The sequence below is a fragment of the Empidonax traillii genome, unplaced genomic scaffold (assembly GCF_003031625.1).
Source record: "Empidonax traillii isolate 1590-97213 ecotype Southwest subspecies unplaced genomic scaffold, ASM303162v1 scaffold859:size262776, whole genome shotgun sequence".
Lineage (NCBI taxonomy): Eukaryota > Metazoa > Chordata > Aves > Passeriformes > Tyrannidae > Empidonax > Empidonax traillii.
In genome coordinates, this window is record NW_020956052.1 from 125,519 (window position 1) to 143,938 (window position 18,420).

An 18,420-nucleotide genomic window follows, 5' to 3' on the forward strand; every position below is an offset into this window, starting at 1 on the left:
TGTCTCACAGGGCTGAGCAGAGGGGCAGGATCACTTATTGTGATTGTCCAGCCTGGAGAAGAGGAGCTTTGGGATGATCCAACAGGGGCCTTGCAGGACCTGAAGGGAGCCCACAAAGAAGATGGAGAGAGACTATTTCCAAGGGCCTGCAGTGACAGGACATGGGGAATGGCTTCAAACTGACAGAGAGCAGGTTTAGGTTGGATATCAGGGAGAAATCCTTCCCTGGGAGGGTGGGCAGGCCCTGGCACAGGTTGCCCAGAGAAGCTGTGGCTGCCCCATCCCTGGCAGTGTCCCAGGCCAGGTTGGATGGGGCTCTGAGCAAGCTGGGCTGGTGGAAGGTGTCCCTGCCCATGACAGGGAACGAGGTGATCTTTCAGGTCCCTTCCAATCCAAGCCATTCCTAGATTCCATCACTGAATCCCGAGGGACCCCACTGGTGACAGGCCCCCGGCCGGACCCAGCGCCACTGACCGCGACCCCCCGGGACCCTCCGCAGCCAATTCCCTTCCCGCTGGAAAGGAAAACAGGGCCACCCCGGGAGCCACCCCGGGCCCCCAGAGCCCTCCTGTCCCCCGGCACACGCACCTCCTGCCCGGCCGCGCCATCCCCGCTCCTGCCGCCGCTCTGCCCGCCCTTCCCTTCCTTCCCTTCCCTTCCCTCCCCTTCCCTCCCCTCCCTCCAGGGCCGCTCTCTCAGCACGTTCGCCACGGAAAAAGAGCCGAATCTGCCTCTCCGGACGCGAAGCTGCGATGCCGGGGAGGCGGGAAGGGGCCGGGTCGGCGCCTCCCCCGCCGGCCGGGTGAGCGCCCTGCCCGCCCGCAGCAGGTGAGCCCGGGGGAGGGAGCCGTGCCAGGGCTTTATCCGGCCTCATTATTCCCAGCCCTCTTATTCCCAGCCTTCCCGGGGCTGGGAAAACGTGCGGGGGATCCCGCGGGCCGTGCCCGCTTTGCTCCTGTTTGTTTTTGTTGTTTTTTCCCAGGAGCAGGAGGTGCCGGTTTGGGAAGGGGTGTTTGTCCCACTGTGCCGCCTCCTCCCCACTGATCCTCTCGGGGGGCAGCAGAAACACCTTGGTCTGTCTTGGGTTCCTGCCGGTGCTTTCCCTTTGAATCCAGCTCCTGGAAGGGCCGGGCCCCCGCCTGGCTTTGGGATGGGTTGCCCCGAGATGTTTGTTTGTCTGTCGGAGCTGTCTCGTCTGTTTCCAACACGGGGAATTGTTCACAGGAAAACCCACCAAGAAACAAACAAACAAACAAACAAACGGGACAGAAACTGTCAGTTATTAACAAAGCCACTTTTCCTCTGATTTTTACAAGAATGTAATTGTTGTTATTTTCATTTCTAGCGCAGGAAATCACCCCGAGAAGATGAAGCCTAATAAAGGAAAGACTTACACTCGGGAGAGAGACTATGTGTACACGTTCAGTGCTGGAAATGAGCACTTCGTGCTCACTGTGCCTCTCAAATTCCCCGTGCAGGAGAACATCAGCCATTTGCACGGACGCCTGATGGTTCTGCACAACCTGCCGTGCTTTGTGGAAAATGGTATGAGTCTCTTTCTTGGATCAGTGTCACGTCTCTCTGTCCACAGTTGTCTTGCAACTTGCTTTAAGGAACCAAAAAAAAAAAAGGTCTTTTAGTAGAACAGTGTTAAAAAAAATGTTTTTTAAACAGCATCAAAAAAATCATTGTCAAGTGCAGGCGAGTAAAGTGGCCAAGGAAAAGGTTTTCAGAAAAGCTGTTTATGCTTCCTAGATGATTACTGGTACTTCTATTGATGTGTTTTGTCGATGGACCATTCTCTTCTTGCTCTGTAGACCTGAAGCAATCTCTGAACAAGTTCATAGAAGAGGAAACTGTAAAAGATTACGATAGAGAGGCTGAAGTGGCTCTGGAAGCGGTGAAATCAGGAAAAGTAGACATCAACCAGCTGGCAGATACTTGGGCTAAAGCTTATAAAGAGGTAAGGTTAAGGCTGGGAAGTTAATATTCAGGACTTGCTTTGTGAGAATGTGTGAGTACAGACAGAATCACAGTTGTGAAGAGGCAAAGCTACAGTGAAATTCACTTTTACTGATGAATTCTTACAGAGGTTTTTTTCATATGAAAGTGGGCATTCAGTCCTCATCCTGCAAGTTCTAGGTCAGATTTTTCCTGAATTTAGTAGATTCAAAAGATACAAAATGAGAAAGTAAAGGGCTAGTTCATTTACCAGTTGATCATATAAACAAAAATAGGCATCAGGGTTATAGTGCATTAGAATTAAAGCAAGAGTGTGTTTTTTTAAATTAAATTAAAGTGGTACTCCTAAATCTCAGTGGTAGCAATGGAAGCTATAAAGAGAAAGTGCACATTTGAGTGACTTTTCAGCTCATTTTTTAAGTTCATGTGAACTATTTTACAGTATTTAGGAATGATGAGGCTTTAGCAGGAATGAGGTTTCCAGTTTTGCATGTGATCTTCAAAACAGTGGAATGGGGAAGAACTGGAGGGGTCCTGGTGAAGACAGAAAAAGAGTTGACAGAAACTGCAGTATTTGAGGAAAAGTTTAGAGGAATTGAGTTTGCTTCTCATGGAATATAACAAAATGTTGGGGAAAATTTCATAAAGAGCTTGAAAAACTAGCACCTTTGGGCCATTCTTTGTTCAATAAAAACAGCTTTTCTCAAGTCAGTGCTGCTGATCAAACTCTTAGTGATGTCAGAGGTTAGTTATCCTTGCTAGCAAAGCATTTTTGTTTGCACAGCAGGTGTTTGGGGCCTTATCTAAAATTCATCAGTTGCAAATACTGTGGACATTGCTGTTCTTTCCAAGTTGGTGTTGTGTGAAAATTCCTGATTCCTCCTTGTAGTGGAAACCTGAGTGATTCTGCCTTCAGTTGCTTTCAACAAGAAACAAGATGGGAAAGGGGAAAATTTAAAGTAGAAAGTTTAAATTGGGAGAGAAAATGTGTGTATGGTAGAAGCTGTGTGTGTGCCCACTTGGTTTTGCCCCCCCATTATGAGGGATCCTCACGTGTCCTAAAAGGTACCTTGTGCTTTAAAATCTCCTTAAAATCCTTAGACAACATTAGAACATGCCAGACCTGAAGAAACCAGCTGGGATGAAGATTTTGCAGATGTTTATCACGATCTGATACATTCTCCAGCTTCTGAAATGCTGTTAAACCTGGAGCACAATTATTTTGTCAGCATCTCGGAATTAATAAGTGAAAGGGATGTGGAACTGAAGAAACTACGGGAAAGGTATTCCTTTTTGTGTTTTTTATGTTTTCTCCTCTCTTCCTGCATGTCCCTGAGTGTATAAACTTCTAGGACAGTGTGTCAACTTGTGTTTGTTGTGTGTAAACACTGAGTGTAAGAGTATGTAGTGACAGGACATGGGGAATGGCTTCAAACTGACAGAGAGCAGGTTTAGGTTGGATATCAGGGAGAAATCCTTCCCTGGGAGGGTGGGCAGGCCCTGGCACAGGTTGCCCAGAGAAGCTGTGGCTGCCCCATCCCTGGCAGTGTCCCAGGCCAGGTTGGATGGGGCTCTGAGCAACCTGGGATAGTGGAAGGTGTCCCTGCCCACGGCAGGGGGATTGGAAAGAGATATCTTTAAAGTCTGTTCCAACCCACGACCGTTCCATGATTCCATGATTCATTAGAGACATCTGTCTTATATTACTTTGATGGCCTTAACTTTTATTATTTTCAGTGACTGAGGAGAATATAAGTTTTGATTTCCATTGTTCTAACCACCTTTTAAGTGTTGAAGGGCTTAAGATATATAGAAAATAAAGAGTATGAAAAGATAAGCAAAAGACTTGAGGCACCTATAAATCAGGAACTGTTGAATTTGAATCCCAAGTTCTGGAATAAGCTTGGACAGCTGCAGGTGACTTTTTTGTCCACAAGAGGGAACACATACATTTTGGGTTCCTCTTTTCCTGCCAGAATGCTCTGAGTAGGTGTGTTTGAGCGTTCTGAGTGGCACTGCTCCTCTTGAACTGCCTGTGTTCAAGCTCACATTGTGCAGGTGGTTTCTCCAAGACTGAATTGTACATATTTCTGATTTGGGGATGAATTCTGCCAATAATGGGTTTGCAAACTTTTTTGCTGTTTGTTGGCTCTTCTGAAATGTGAAGGAGCAGTAATGTTTTAGAGCTGAGGTGTGATGACACTGGTGGAATTTATCAGATCTGTTTGTCATAACCAAGAAACACCCTGCGCTGGTGGCAGCTGAGAGTGTCCCAAATGAGTGTCGGTTGTTGTTCTGTTGACTCAGGAGCTGACTGGGAATCCCTGACCCTTAACTCTAATTTGTTTTGTGGGTATTCATTGCTAAATCTGGGACTGATATATAACCATTCATTCTCCCACTACTACTATTCTTATCACAAAAAAGGGTGTTCCTCTGCCAGGTGTTTGAAGTCTGTCTTTCTTCTCTCTCTCAGACAAGGAGCAGAAATGGATAAGGTGATGCAGGAGCTTGGGAAATCACTGACTGACCAGGATGTGAACTCCTTAGCAGCTCAGCATTTTGAATGCCAGCAGGTAAACTGAGGTGCAGTGAACCAGAAAGCATCGAGCACATAATCGTCCTAAAAAGAACACCCAGACCACTCAGATTATCACTGTTGTCTTGACAGGATTTGGAGAACAAGTGGACCAATGAATTAAAACAGACTACTGCTATCCAGAAGCAGGAGTATCAGGAATGGGTGATAAAGCTTCATCAGGACCTGAAGAATCCCAACAACAGCTCAATCAGGTATTTAATTCCTCTGTGGTCCTTACTTCCCACCTGTAATAGTTCAAAGGACTTACCTTTATGTAATCTTTTAAATAGGATAATATAATCTTTTTTATTAGGGTTATTATAATATCTATACAATGATTAAGCAAATCAAAGGCAAATAAAACACCATAATTAAATATTTATATTTTGGGAGTTTCTTCGTTGTGTAATGCTGTAACCTTTCAGTACCAGAAAGTGTTGTAATGCACTGAAATACGACTTGAGCTAAATGGAATTTCCTCCTATTTTGCCCTTTATTTCTTATGTCTGTCTTTAACACTGTTTCACAAGGCTTTTTATCATTTAAGGATGTTCTGTAGAATAATGGTGACTCAATACCATGGTAATGGTTATGATGGTAACAATATCACACATTTGGAATTAATAAGCCACTTTTAAGGTGAAAGAGATGTGTTACATACGTGTATAGACAGACACACATATATTTATGCATTATTATATTGCTTGTGTGTGTGCATATGTATTTATCAGCGATGTATTTCAGTCCTGTCTCATCACTAGGCATTTGCAACGTTTATAAAACACCTTTGTGAAGTTTATAAAACACCTTTGTAAGTTTATAAAACGTCTTTGGAGATGAGGTACTTAGAAAACAGAGAGAAACGTTTTGTTGATGCAGACTCAAACTGGAGCATTCACCTTATTTCATGCAGCATCAACACTGTATCACTAGCAGACAGCTGAACTTAAGGAAAAAATTAAGACTGAAAGGTTTCCTTGAACACTGTGGAACATTTGGTAAAGCTTTTTTTAACCTCCAATTTAGTATGGGGAGACAAAAGAAACGGTTTATCTAGTAACTTCATAAATAAGGTTTTGACTATTAGAGGTAGACTGAGAAGAATTTTTTTTCCCCTTTTATTCCTGCATTCTTATTATGTTATAAAACTTGGTTTGATTTCTCAGTCTTGATATGCTTTACAAATGAGCCACATCATGTAAATCTAACAGTGGAGTCTGCTCTCCCTGCTGCCAGGAAGGAAAAGGTAAAGTCCCAGATTAGTGGAGTTCATGCAGGTTTAGTGTCCTGAATTCCACAGACCAGCTGAGAAAACTTTGGATAACTTTCACAGAGTTGTTGGTCTGGAACAAAAAATTAGGGATGAACTTCTCATTATGCATGTTTCTCATTATTTTAGTGATGAAATTAAGGTTCAGCCCAGTCAACTGAGAGAATCTGTGGAAGGAAATGGAAGAATTTATGAAGAGCAAAGGCTGTTAGAAGAAAGCTTTACTATTCACTTGGGTAAGTGGAGTAAACTGAGCCCAAAACCAAACATAACAGGAGCTTACAAATAATGTGTCTAAGCCATGTATTGTTTGCAGTATTTAACTGTGTATAATATACAGTTTGGTTTGTATTTGTTCTTTACATGTGCAAGAGTAGAATAGGATGGTATAAGCTGTATCAAGCATTATCTAGCTGTCTGAAATGTCCTTCATGCAAGACATCTCTAGAAGCAAGTTTTTACCCACCTCAGCAAAGTGACTCATGGAAAGGCACAGTAACATCAAAGCACATAGTGCTTAAAAATGATATTTTAACTTTTCCTGTTAAGAAAATGTGGTTATCAAACTCAGTTCTCACACTCAGTTAACAGAAGAATAGATACTTAAAATTTGCATTTTTTGTCTGTGCAGTAGAGACTTCTTGTGCTCTTTTGACCTTATTATGTGCCTTAAAAAACCACCAGCAAAGGTGTTTTCCAACCTGAATGATTCTGGAGCAGAGAACAAGGCTCATTTCAGGTGTGAACAAGCCTTGCTCTGTGGCACCATGTGAAAATACAGTGTTCTTACCCTTTACTTTGCCAGCTGCTGATAGGTCTGTAAAACTGAATGCGGGGTTAAGAGCTTTGTTGGAGCAGTGTTGGTTGTAACTCCCTCACGGATCTTTTTAACAAAACTTGGGGGAGCACTCTGATCCCTTGCATTTTATTCCCAGTCCTGAGTTTTGCCTTTTGCTGTGTTCTGGCCAGGGGCTCAGCTGAAGACCATGCACAACCTGAGGTTGCTGAGAGCCGACATGCTGGATTTCTGCAAGCACAAGCGCAACCATCGCAGTGGAGTGAAGCTCCACAGGCTTCAGACTGCAATGTCTCTCTACTCAACTTCTCTCTGTGGCCTGGTTTTGCTGGTGGACAACAGGATCAGCTCGTACAGTGGGATCAAAAGAGGTGAGACCTCCCAGGGGGTGCGTCATTTAAAATCTCGCTGTCTTCTCTCACAAAAAAATAGTCCTTGTAATGTTAAAATTCAGTGGAGTCCCTAGTGGAAAATTTAACTTTAGTTAACTTTTAGTTAACTTTTAGTTAAATGTTGACCAAAAGCCCTAGTGGTTTGGATATGGCCTTGCAAAAGGGTAACAAATGCAGAAAAAGAGGCATGGACGAGGCTGGATGACAGTGTTGAGCTGTTCCCTCCCCTCATGTCTTCCCTAGGTTTTGTGTTTGAGTGAGGAACATGCTGGAGAGGACAGTTCAGTGTTGATTTTGCTGCCTTAGACTGGCTTTTTAAAGGGGCTTCTCGCTCTCTGATATCAGATTTGCACCCTGAAAGCTGTTTGCAAAAAATGAAAAGGGAGTATGCTTTTGGTGGCGTGAATTCCATTAGAAATGAACAATGGCAATATCACTTCCAGGTCTGTTCCTGGAAAGCTTGACAAGTAGCCATTTGAAGTGCATGTCTTTTGAGGAACTGGACATTATGGTGAAGGTGTTTCCTGTCAGGGTTAGCCAGCTGAAGGTGTGTTTGTTCCTGTTCCAATTTTGGTCACCAGGGCTTTCTGTGAATCACACTGTTGACCTTCCCACCTCAGTCTTGACGGTCAGTTCCAGAACACTCACACTTGGAATGACTTTTTTATGACTGGAGCCACTATCACTTGTCATTATTCCACCATGTCATAGAAAAAAATGTACTTTGGAGGTTGATATTCCCTGGAAACAGCGTGGAATCAGGCTTGTGGCAAGAAAGAAAGGGAAGAGCACCAGTAAAAACTTTGCAGTTGCATTTGTGCTGTTTCTTACTTGCAGTTCCTTTTTTTAACTGCATAAATATTTTAATGAATAACAAGAGCAGAAGATCTGTTTTCGTGGTAAATTTTAGTTGATAAGACAGACATTTAAGTAATACCCTTAAAAACAAAGTTGCATCTCCCAGCCACAGTAAAGGGGGAAATATGGACCATATCACAATCTGTAAAATATAATCCTCAATCAATTTGGATTTCTTTGAGTTCTGAAGGGACTCTCTCAAACCTCTGAGAGTAGTTTCTTTTTTATATACTTTATGCCTTGCCTACCTCAAGTATTTTATTAGAGCTTTTTGGGGCTACTGTGGCTCAGGGGTGTTTTTTTTGGAGTTTTTTTTACTCTGGCTGGTTTTGTTTGAAGAGCAGTGACACTCAAAGTTGTTGAATAAATAATCTTTTGGTGGTTTTTTTTGTTTGGTTGGTTGGTTTTTCCCAAGCATTTAATTTATTTCAAAAAATATTTTGTTCCTCCCATAATTTTTTTTTTTTTCCCCCAGAAATTAAAAGGGGGTGCAGCAGAGCTTTGTCTGCCTTTTTGGGGGGTTGACTTTGTAGTAGAATTATGTAATGGTGCTGAGCCCAGCCTGATGACACGGATCAGCATCTTTTTTTTTTTTTTTCCCCTAGATTTTGCAACTGTTTGCCAAGAATGCACGGATTTCCACTTCCCTGGCATCCAGGAACAGCTGGAGATTGTGCAGAAGGTTGTGCTCAAGGCCCGAGCCCAGCGCAGCAGTAAGTCCAAAAGGCACCACGGTCAGTGGCAACCAAAATCACTTCCCTTGAAATAGAGCAGTGGGCAGCTGCGTGTTTGTGGGCAGGGGCAAGCTGATTCTACTCTTCTGCAGTTACCTCATCTGTAAAACTGGGATATTTGGGTTTAGCAATAAACCCTGAGCCTCCTGCATGAAATTCTCTTGCCATAAAAGCTCTCTTCGCTGCCGTAACAGTTGATAGAATTTTAGTGAAAACCAACAGCAGGGGAAGTGTATCAGGCCATCCTGCTTTCCTCTGCAGTTTAAAATGCCTGTACCAACACAGACTTTATCTGTGGACACATTTTTATTTCTATTTAAATTTAAATCTTTGAAAATAGCAGGAGAGGAGTGTTTTGACTTTTTCCCCTTCCTTCAGAGTGAATGCTGAAAACTGAGTAGCAGATTGAACGTCTGTATCTTTTAGTGCTCACCAAATCTTTGTGAACGGTTTCCTTTGCAGTTGTATTTACAAATGGCTGTGAAATGTTCTGACCACGTGGTGCTTGTGCACCCCAAAGCTTTGTTTTCCTTGCAGAGAGCTGCTTGTGTGATTTAAATGTGTCAGGAAGGTGAACAAATTCATGAGAGTACCTAATAAAAACAGGTTTTCTTGGAAATATTGCATAATCCTTGGGAATATAGCTGTAGTCTTGAGGAAAATAATGAAAGCTGTTTTTATGCAAATGCTGCTGATTTTTTGAATCTATTTGGAACAAATTTTACATCATTTAAAGAGTAACAGGTGCTATGCAGTTTTGGGGGCAATTTGGAAAGTTCAGTATCATGCATGAGAATCTGTATTTTGTTTTGTCCAAATGAAGAGATACCATAGAATATGACAAGAAAGTCAGTAATTTGAGGTAGGATTCAGTTTGGTGCGTGTTGAAGGCAACAAACCCACTTCTGTCCATCCCCCTTCTTTTGGGGGACTTTGTGGTAAAAATTCAAGCCAAATACCATCTCAGTATGTCAAAACTTCATGCTAAAGTGTGATTAATAGAGGATATGTATAATAATTCTACTGTGTGCTTATGTACAGAAAACAAAGTGAGTGGAAATGAAGATAAATTAAAGAATATTGAACGAAACCAGTCCAATATTTTGCCAGGTGAGTCGTGTTGCAGTGACCCCCACCCCCTTCCCGAAGCAAGTTGTGTTCTGTACATGCACATTTTTAGCTCCCAAGTCAGAGCATAAATTATAAACTAAACCCAAGTTGACCTCAATCAGAGGAGAAGGATGTTCCTGTGGCTAAGGCAGGGAACTGGGTGTCAGGACATCTGGTTTCTATTCCCAGCTTTGCCACTGCATCATGTCACTTGGGGCAAGTCACTTCTCTTTTTTCCTAAAATTTCTTTTCAGAATTTGAGGGTGAAAAAAAAAAATTGGGGAAAAGGTGAAACTGAAATGCCAGCAGCTAATCTTATTTTTTGGAAATAACTGTTTGGGATCAGTGTTTGGGACGTTCTGCATCCCAAACATCACCGTTTGGGATGCAGAAAAGCATTTTACGATGTGGTTTTTTTTAACTTGGGGAATGGAGAAATCCATTCACCTCAGAGAAAGTGTGTACATCCTGATGTTTAGTAACAAAAGCTGCTGTGGACTTTGAAGATGAATGCATGTTTGCTTGCAAACAACTCTTCAGCTCATCATCCCATTCTTATGAATTACTTTAAATTACAATGATCACTGATACAGGACTGGAAGACAAGAGGTATCTCAGTTGTTACATAACCCCACTATCTGTTTCCACATCCTTTATTTGAGCCCATCCATTTTTGGTATTTCCTCCTCCCACACCTGTCTGCAATTCAGTGCTTGTATTTTGAGTGTTACACCTCCTTCCTCTGTGTTTGTTTTGCTGCCTGCTGCTATAAATAGATCATATCCGCCTGTGCTGGCACTGCTGTGTTGTTACACCACGTGTCCATGGGGCCAGTGGAGCCCATCAAAGCAGGGACACGAGTGTAGGATGAATGTAGAACAGTGGGTATTCCGAGACAACTTTAGATCAGTTGGTCCCTAACCTTTTTATTTTTTAATCTCCCTGTGTGTGTGTTCCCATCTCTGCTGTATATTTCTGTTTGACTTTTCATCTTGAATGACCCTGCCCTTGCACTGCCTGACAAGTGGATTTCAGTGCAGATCACCCCCGTGAGACCCCGGTTTATGTGATCCTGCAGGAGAATTCTACATCACACGCCACTCCAACCTGTCTGAAATCCACGTTGCTTTTCACCTGTGCGTGGACGACAACGTGAGGTCTGTCAGTGTGACCGCTCGCGACCCTGCGATCATGGGGCTCAGAAACATCCTCAAAGTCTGCTGCACGCACGACATCACCACCATCAGCATTCCTCTCCTGCTGGTGCATGAAATGTCAGAGGTAAGGCAGTGGAAAGGTTTGATTTTATATCCTGGGGTGCAACCGAAGTGATTTTTTGCAAAGGGCGTGTTTTAAGCCAAATGGGGGGGGTCTGTCTCAGTCACACACCATTGTCCTGGCACTTGGATCTGTGTGGTGACCCAAGGGAAGGAACTGAACCAGTTAAGAACATTTCAGCCAGCTGTGTCACCTGGAGTTGTTATTCCCACCCCTCATTTTGGACACGTCACCTCCTGGATCCAGCTCGTTGCACAGTTGTAAAATTATTAATAAAAGGTGGAGCCTTGGAGCGACAGCTCTTGCCTGGGACCTGTAACTTCAGAGATGCTGGTGCAGCAGTGATACCAGATCCCCAGTTTCCATCATCGTTAGCTATGAAACCTTAAAACTAAGTTTTAGGAGCTGCAGATCTAGCAAAGCTCAGCTTGGGGTTCTGTATCCATAAACACCACTCTGTGGCACCTCAGCCCTACACAGCAGCAACCAAATTTCACCTTTACTTTGAACTGTCCCCTTCTTTACTGTCTAATCGATATCATCCTTCATTTTTTTTCCCTTTCCTTTTTTTTCCTCTAAGCCTTCCCATATACCAGCTGGGCAAGAGGCAGCATATTGCTGTTCTTACCTGCTGGGCTGAGTTCTGTCTTATTTTCTTTAGGGGGATTCTGATGTAGAGCTTTGTCTCTCAGTCAGTAACTTTTCACAGTGCACAGGAATTGGAAACTGTTGGCAGCCTCTTTTCTCTGTCACACCTGGCTCAGAAGATGCCAGCAGAGAAGAAAAGAGGTGGGAAGGCGGGGAGAGAAGTGATGGACTAGCAGCACAGCCGTATCCTTGAGAGGTGGAAAGTATATAAACCCATACAGAAAATCAGACTTTTAGGAACAGGTGAAATTAGTTCCGACATTTGTATCAAGTGCTTTGTTTTGGGCACAAAGGCAAGTAAACAACATGCAGGGCAGGAGTGTGGGTCACTGATGGGACCCAGTTGCTTTGTTTCATAAATGCATTGACCTTTTTCTTAACCAAGTTGCCACCTGACTATATTCTTCTTCTCCTCTTTTGTTTTATTTAAACTTTGTTAGTTTTAGCTTTCGTTTGCGTATCTGTATTTTAAAATACACATAAAGCACAAGACCAAGTGTTCCTCGTGCCTTGAAAGTGTGTGAAACTGAAGGATAATCTTCTTGTCTAGTGCAGGATTCTTAAAAGGTCCTGATGAAACAATTTATGTTTTGTGTGAAGTTGTCTTTGCAGAGTAAGCAGAGAGTGACGTGTATGATAAGTGCATGTTTAGGCAAAACTGCCTTGTGTGACTTGCACTGGCAGCACTGCTTTGCAGCTGGCTGACCTCATTTGAAACACACAAATATGTGGCTTCTTGGTGAAGGAAAAGTGAATAATGACAGATTTCTGAAAGCTCAACCTGAACCCGGTGCCTTTAGCGGCCCCAGTTCTGACTCTGCGTTTGCCACCTACATAGGAACATTTTTGTAAGGTGGTTAACCAGGAGCCCAGCTGCAGGGATGTTTCACCCTGACAGGCATTCATTAGGAGTGTTCTCTCTGCTTTTCCCAAAGGTCTTCTTTTATGGTTGGAAGGTTATAACCTCAGAGGAGTGATCACAGAATCACAGAATGGCCTGGGTTGGAAGGGACCTGAAGGATCATCCAGTTCCAGCCTCCTGCCGTGGGCAGGGACACCTTCCACCAGCCCAGATTGCTCAGGGCCCCATCAAACACGTCCTTGGGCACTTCCAGGGCATTGTTAGGAATCTGATATAAACTGTCATTGCTAAAAATGCCAGAGCTGGCACAGTTCCTCGCTACTTCTTGTCCCACACAGCAACAGTGACAGCACTGGGACTCTTCAGGGATCTCAGGCAGTTGTCTCTGCTAACATAAGTTAAGACAAAAGTGTTTTTTAGAAAAGTAGAAATGAAGGAGTGTAAGCTGTGTAACAAATATTTATGAGCATGGTCTATGTGTCTAGAGAAATCAGTGATGGGTTTGTTAACCTCAGGTATTTCTCCTCTGAGTGTTCCCCCCTCTAAATGTACAGCTGCTCATACAGCATTCAGGGTTTGCACAGACATACTTTGATTAACAAACTCTTGCTAATCTTAACTTAAAAAAAAAATTACCCATTGAAAATTTGATTTGAAATCTTTGTCCCACAAGATGTTTACAGATTTTAGTGGTTTTGTTACCTGTGGTCCTGCAACAGCATAAGCCCTTAGTTTTTTTTAAAGCAGCAGCCCCAGGTAGTAAGCCTGTCACAAATTAAAAGAAAATATTTTGTAGCATTTCTTTCCAGTCAATGAAGCTGGTCTCCCTCCCTCCTTTTTTTTTTTTTCCTACATGAGAAGAAATCTTAATGTGACAGAATCGTTGCAGCCTAAAAGGGAGTGAGGTGTGGTCTCTGCTAGTGAACAACACCCAAAATTCCAGGTGGTTTTTTTTTATTTGCTTGAATGCTGTTAACCAAAACTCACTATGGGAGATGGACTGTTTGCTGTTTAACTTCCTGTGTCCTGCACTGTATTTTGAATTGGTACTTAAATGATCATCATTTTCACAACTGTTACTTACTTTGCACGTAGAGAAAAATCCCAGTAATGTGGCAAATTCATGAGAACTTACACTGTTAAAGATGGATTAGAATGGAATCACTGCGACATCATTTTCAGTTCCTGTGGCTTTCATGGAGTGACATTCTGGAGCCAACCTGTTATTTCCCTGAGTGCCCACAGAGTTTAACATCTGTGTTCCTCTAAACCAGTCCAAGGAATGGTGTCACATCCTGCTGTTTCAATGAATCCTCTTAAGGCTTAGTTCCCATCAGTGATTGCACAAGGTGGTCCCCAGAGAGAACTTTTCTTCTTAGTCACTTGTTTTTTTAACCCAAGCCAAAACAGAGATGAAAACCCAACAATAAACACCTCAGTTATTGTGACAGAGAGCACATGGGGGCAGATGAGTTATGATAAAGACCAAGTGTTTCTTCTGAAAAGCTCAGAAATTAAAAAAACCCAAACCAATACTTGCCCAGCATTGCTCTGATTAATGTGTTGAATACCCTGAAAGCAGCATCTGTTGATGCAGTGATTTTCTGAAAAAACATTTCTAACTTAGGCTGATTTTAACATATTGTGTGTTTTGGGGAGGGCAGGAGTTACTCCCACCTAAGTAGGAATTTTGGCCACACATTCAGTTTATTGCCTCAGTGTTATCAGTTGTCGTTCTTAAATAACCTTCCTTCTCAAATAACTTTCTTTAATCCTGAAATTAAGCTCTTTGATAATGGGCAGATTGCAGTGTTTGACGTTGCAAAATAAAGGCTGGCTGGTTTGTTTTGTTTTTCTTTTTTCGTGAATAGAAAATGATGTAAAGCTTACATCTGAAAAGGTACCTGGAAAGATAAATTGGTTCCCATTTGTCTATTCCTGTATTCAGACTAGAAAGTGCTCATCTTCGTCTTGAGACCACCTCTGAACAAATAGAGTCTGTTTTCTTTCTGAGAAGTGTTTTCAGTGAGTCATTCTGTCTCTGACTAGGAATATTCAGCCAAAGAATGTTTAATGTACTAGATTATTTAAACTGTTACTTAAATTATTTAGTCCAGTCCTAGTAGCCATATCTTAAATCCCTGTGGCTTTCATGCCATGTTTTGCTGTTGAACTTTAAGGTAAGGGTTTGCTCTCTGTTCTATCTGAAACTCCTTCCTCAGATGGAGATGAATTTTGTTTGTTTTTACTGTTCACATAAATGCAGTTTCATTTTTTTCTTTTATGGTCTCCTATAAGGTATGTAGCACCTGCCCAGAAAACTCTGGAAAACTCACTCTGCAATGCTTCAGGGAGAATGAGGTTCTGCAGCAAAAATATATTGCTTTTAATAATTTTTTCCCCCTGTTACTCTTGTTGCTTAGATCCACTGTGCACTGAGGCTTTTCTTTTTTTCATTTTTAGGAAATGACCATCCCATGGTGCTTGAAGAGGGCAGAGCTCGTGTTCAAGTGTGTCAAAGGTAGGGCAGTGGCTGGGTTTTGGTTTGTGTTGCATTTGGGGACATCCAGTCTCAGCTCAGGCTGTGTATTTTACAAAAGAATTAAAAAGGTGGTTTTCAAAATTTATCATTTGTTAAACACACTTTTTTTTTTTTTTTTAACTATGAGCTGTCACACCAGGAAATAGACTCTTAGAGTAGTGAGATGAAAAATCTCTTAAAAACATCTTAAACATAGAGAAGAAAAAGTGATTATTACTGCTTTGAGAAGTTTCTGAAGGAGGGCAGGAGCTGCTGGTGCAGGTGAAGGGGGGGTTCTGCCCCTCTGTTTTGGGGAGACCCCCCTGCAGAGCTGCCCCAGCTCTGGGATCCCAGCACAGCAAGGACAGGGAGCTGCTGGAGAGAGGGCACTTCAATACTTGAACCAATCATGCAGTTTAAAATGTTAGTAATGTTCTTTCTACCACCTGCTTGAGGAACCTCTTCCTATGGTGACCTTCAGTAATTCCCAATGGATGTGTCATCCATCCCTACTTTCACGTGAGGACTCCCTCACTGATTGATGCTGGCGTGATTAATGGGAAATATCGCATAGATATGTAATAAATATTGGTTTTTTAGGTTTCATGATGGAAATGGCCTCGTGGGATGGAGGAATTTCTCGGACTGTACAATTTCTGGTACCACAGGTAGGTTAAACCAAATTCGCATCCAACCCAGGAGACTGCTGGAAAAAGAAGTTGCGTGTCAGCAGATCTAGTTTTGATGTGGTTGCTGTTCCCTGCTCTTCTGGGGTGAGCTTAAATTAATCAGTGTGGGTTTGGTCCCTTGCTTATACAACAGGATTAAGGTTTGCATTTTTGAACATCAAGTATTGTCTTCTGAGGATGCTAAAATTTCAAACTGGGAAGTTCAGCTTTCCAAATGAGCATCACTTTTGTAAAAGAGACTTTTTTGCTGTTGGAGATGTTGAGGAGATGGGCTAACCTTGCATTACAGAACTTCAGGTGTTTATTAATCATAACACCTAACAACTTGGAAAGCTGCAATGCAGTCACTTCAGTGAGGCTTCCAAAAAACCTGAATTGCTCCAGGTATTTGAAGTTAGTTGTAATTAAGGATCTAAAATTTTTTAATTTGGAGCTGTAGCTGATCTGCAGAAATAGGAAGTTTTCCAAAGGTAAGAGGCAGTGCTGGACATAAAATCAGAGCTATGTTAGGAAAGAAATAACATGCATTTCTTGACAAAGTAGGAAGCTACTGAGCAAGGAGGAAGCCAGGAATAAATACTGAAGTTGAATCTAATGCTGGAATTCAGAGAGCACAGGAGTCCTGTGGATAACAAGCAGCACTATCCTGCTTTTGTTAGGTAGAAATAATCAATCATTGGAATGAGAGATCTACTGGAAATGGATATGTCACATAAATACACAGTGTTTTTAGGTCAGTCTTTTTCTTTTAATTAAGTAGAATTATAACACACAATAAATTTGAAACTTTGAAAGTTATGAAAGTTATTTTTAAGTTTGAAAATTGTCCCTGTGGTCTTCTGAAAAGGAGCAGCTCTCTGAAAAATCAAGAAACAAGGTTGAGAGAGAGAGAGAGATTTAATTCTTCCAAAAGCCAGAGCTCACCAGTGTGGGGTTTTTTTTCCAGACAATTTCGGAGGAAATGTTTTACCAGCTGAGCAACATGCTCCCCCAGATCTTCAGAGTGTCCTCCACACTGACTCTGACCTCCAAGCACTGAATTTGGAGGAGCAGAAAGCTGTATCCTGTGGACAGAGGATGAGATGAAAGAGATTCTGGACCAGAATGCCTCTTTCCTGGGGGCTGATGACCCTGAAATGGTATTTGTTGCATTTTCAAGAATTGTGTTGTCTTAATGAGATAAATAAAAAAGATAAATGCTGTCTGTACCTGGGTGTGAGCAGCTGATTTTTGCCTCTTGCTTTGTTTCAGCACAGTATTAATGTTGGAGTCCTGAACTTCATCTGAAAGACGTTCAATGTAACTTATTGTGTGCAGTCTACAGAAACATGTAAGGACTAAGGGTTTATGGTAGGAACAAGTTCTTCTGGTTGTTGACTTCTACAAACATTTTCTGAATTTTCTCAGTGCTACAAAAAATCTATAAGCCCTGTCAGGTGTCTCCTTGGAATAATTTGTAGCAGTGGCCACGAAGTAAAATGTATTACTGCCCCACTTTTACAGAATGAAACACACGAATCATGCATTTTATAAATCGTGGGAGCATTTAAAAAATCAAATGAATACACACCTGTGACAGTAATTAGACTTTTTAGTTATTATTTCTTCCTTTTGTTGTTGGTTTGTGTTTGGGTTTTTTTTACTTTGTTTGCTTTTTGCTTCATTTCCAGACTTCACACTGACAAGTGTGTTGTATGAACAACTTAATAGGAACACTACAGTGTTCTGGACTGTTGCACAGGTATAATTTGGTGCTTATTAGCTATTAACATTTTTTGGCTCATCAGAAATGCCAGGGAGACAGCTCAAGATGCAGCTATGGAATTTCTTGGGACAAACTTGAATCCAGCCAAAAAAAAACCCAACCAAACCAGCCCTGTGTCCCAGTGACAGCAGGTAAGGGGGATATTGGGAACTGTTCTTCCTCCTCCTTGGACATCCTGGAACTCAGCTGTGCACCCAGGAGGCTGGAAGGAGCCCTCCCATGTTGATGATGTTTCTAAAGTCACTGAGTAATAACAGACTCTCAGTATTTTGGAGTCCTGCATGCTGTAAGAAGCCACGTAAGTGACCCAGCAAACATCTCGTGCTGAACTGTCAAATGCTTGCTTTTCCTCTGCCAGCAGCTTCTAAAGAGGAATCATGCAAGTGATCTGACCTAATTTGGTGTTCTAGAAAAGAAGGATGTAAATTCATCTAGAAGGAGCTGGATTAATCCTGTTGGAGCTCGTTTTACATCGCTGGCCTTCAGCTGAAATCAAACTCTGGTCCCAGAAAAGCAAGTGCTCTAACACTGTTCTGCTTGGGAAAGGTGTGGTGGCAGAAGTATCCTTTTTTATAAGCCCTAAGACTTATCTGTGTTGTGGTAAAGGTCTGTGTTAACATATTTTTGGTTTTGTTTTTTTTCCCCCCGGTCAGCACATCCACCAGGAAGGAGCCTGTGGAACACCAACAGTCCTTGAGCAAATATCTTGCTTATATATTTGTTAACAAAAATGATGCCCATTCCTTTGTCAAAGCAGGGAGACACCATCTAATTTAGTTGCACCTTGATGAAACTGCTGCTGATTCCTAAGAAAATAGTTAAGCTCTTTGCCTTTTAATTTTTGAATGTATGTTTTCACACCTCAGCAGGTTGCAGCAAAACTTGTCAGCGGTTGGTCTTTGGTACTAAAAAGAGCAAACAAGCTCTAGGGATGAGGTTTTGGAAACTCAGAGT

The 18,420-nt window shown here is 42.2% G+C and overlaps 2 protein-coding genes across 4 annotated transcripts in view; one reads left to right on the top strand and one right to left on the bottom strand.

Annotated features, from left to right (window-relative positions):
* The window catches only part of RAD51AP1 (RAD51 associated protein 1), a 7,315-nt gene extending 6,699 nt beyond the window's left edge, over positions 1–616 (bottom strand). For both annotated transcript variants that reach the window (XM_027902270.1, XM_027902269.1), the window contains exon 1: positions 589–616. In XM_027902270.1, coding sequence (XP_027758071.1) covers positions 589–608 — 20 coding nt within the window. In that variant the 5' untranslated portion in view covers positions 609–616. The remainder of the gene's footprint in view (positions 1–588) is intronic.
* Positions 617–1,322: 706 nt separating this feature from the next.
* CUNH12orf4 (chromosome unknown C12orf4 homolog) lies at positions 1,323–16,920 on the top strand. Of its 2 annotated transcripts, none has more exons than XM_027902273.1 (13): positions 1,323–1,545; positions 1,818–1,963; positions 3,064–3,245; positions 4,439–4,538; positions 4,634–4,755; positions 5,943–6,049; positions 6,783–6,980; positions 8,465–8,593; positions 9,635–9,703; positions 10,782–10,984; positions 14,955–15,012; positions 15,613–15,680; positions 16,648–16,920. In XM_027902273.1, the coding sequence occupies exons 1-13, from the start codon at positions 1,368–1,370 to the stop codon at positions 16,738–16,740; spliced, it is 1,653 nt and encodes a 550-aa protein (XP_027758074.1). In that variant the 5' UTR covers positions 1,323–1,367; the 3' UTR covers positions 16,741–16,920. The 2 variants fall into 2 exon arrangements, with proteins under 2 accessions (XP_027758074.1, XP_027758075.1); XM_027902274.1 differs by having other exon boundaries at positions 8,465–8,572.
* Positions 16,921–18,420: the final 1,500 nt, after the last annotated feature.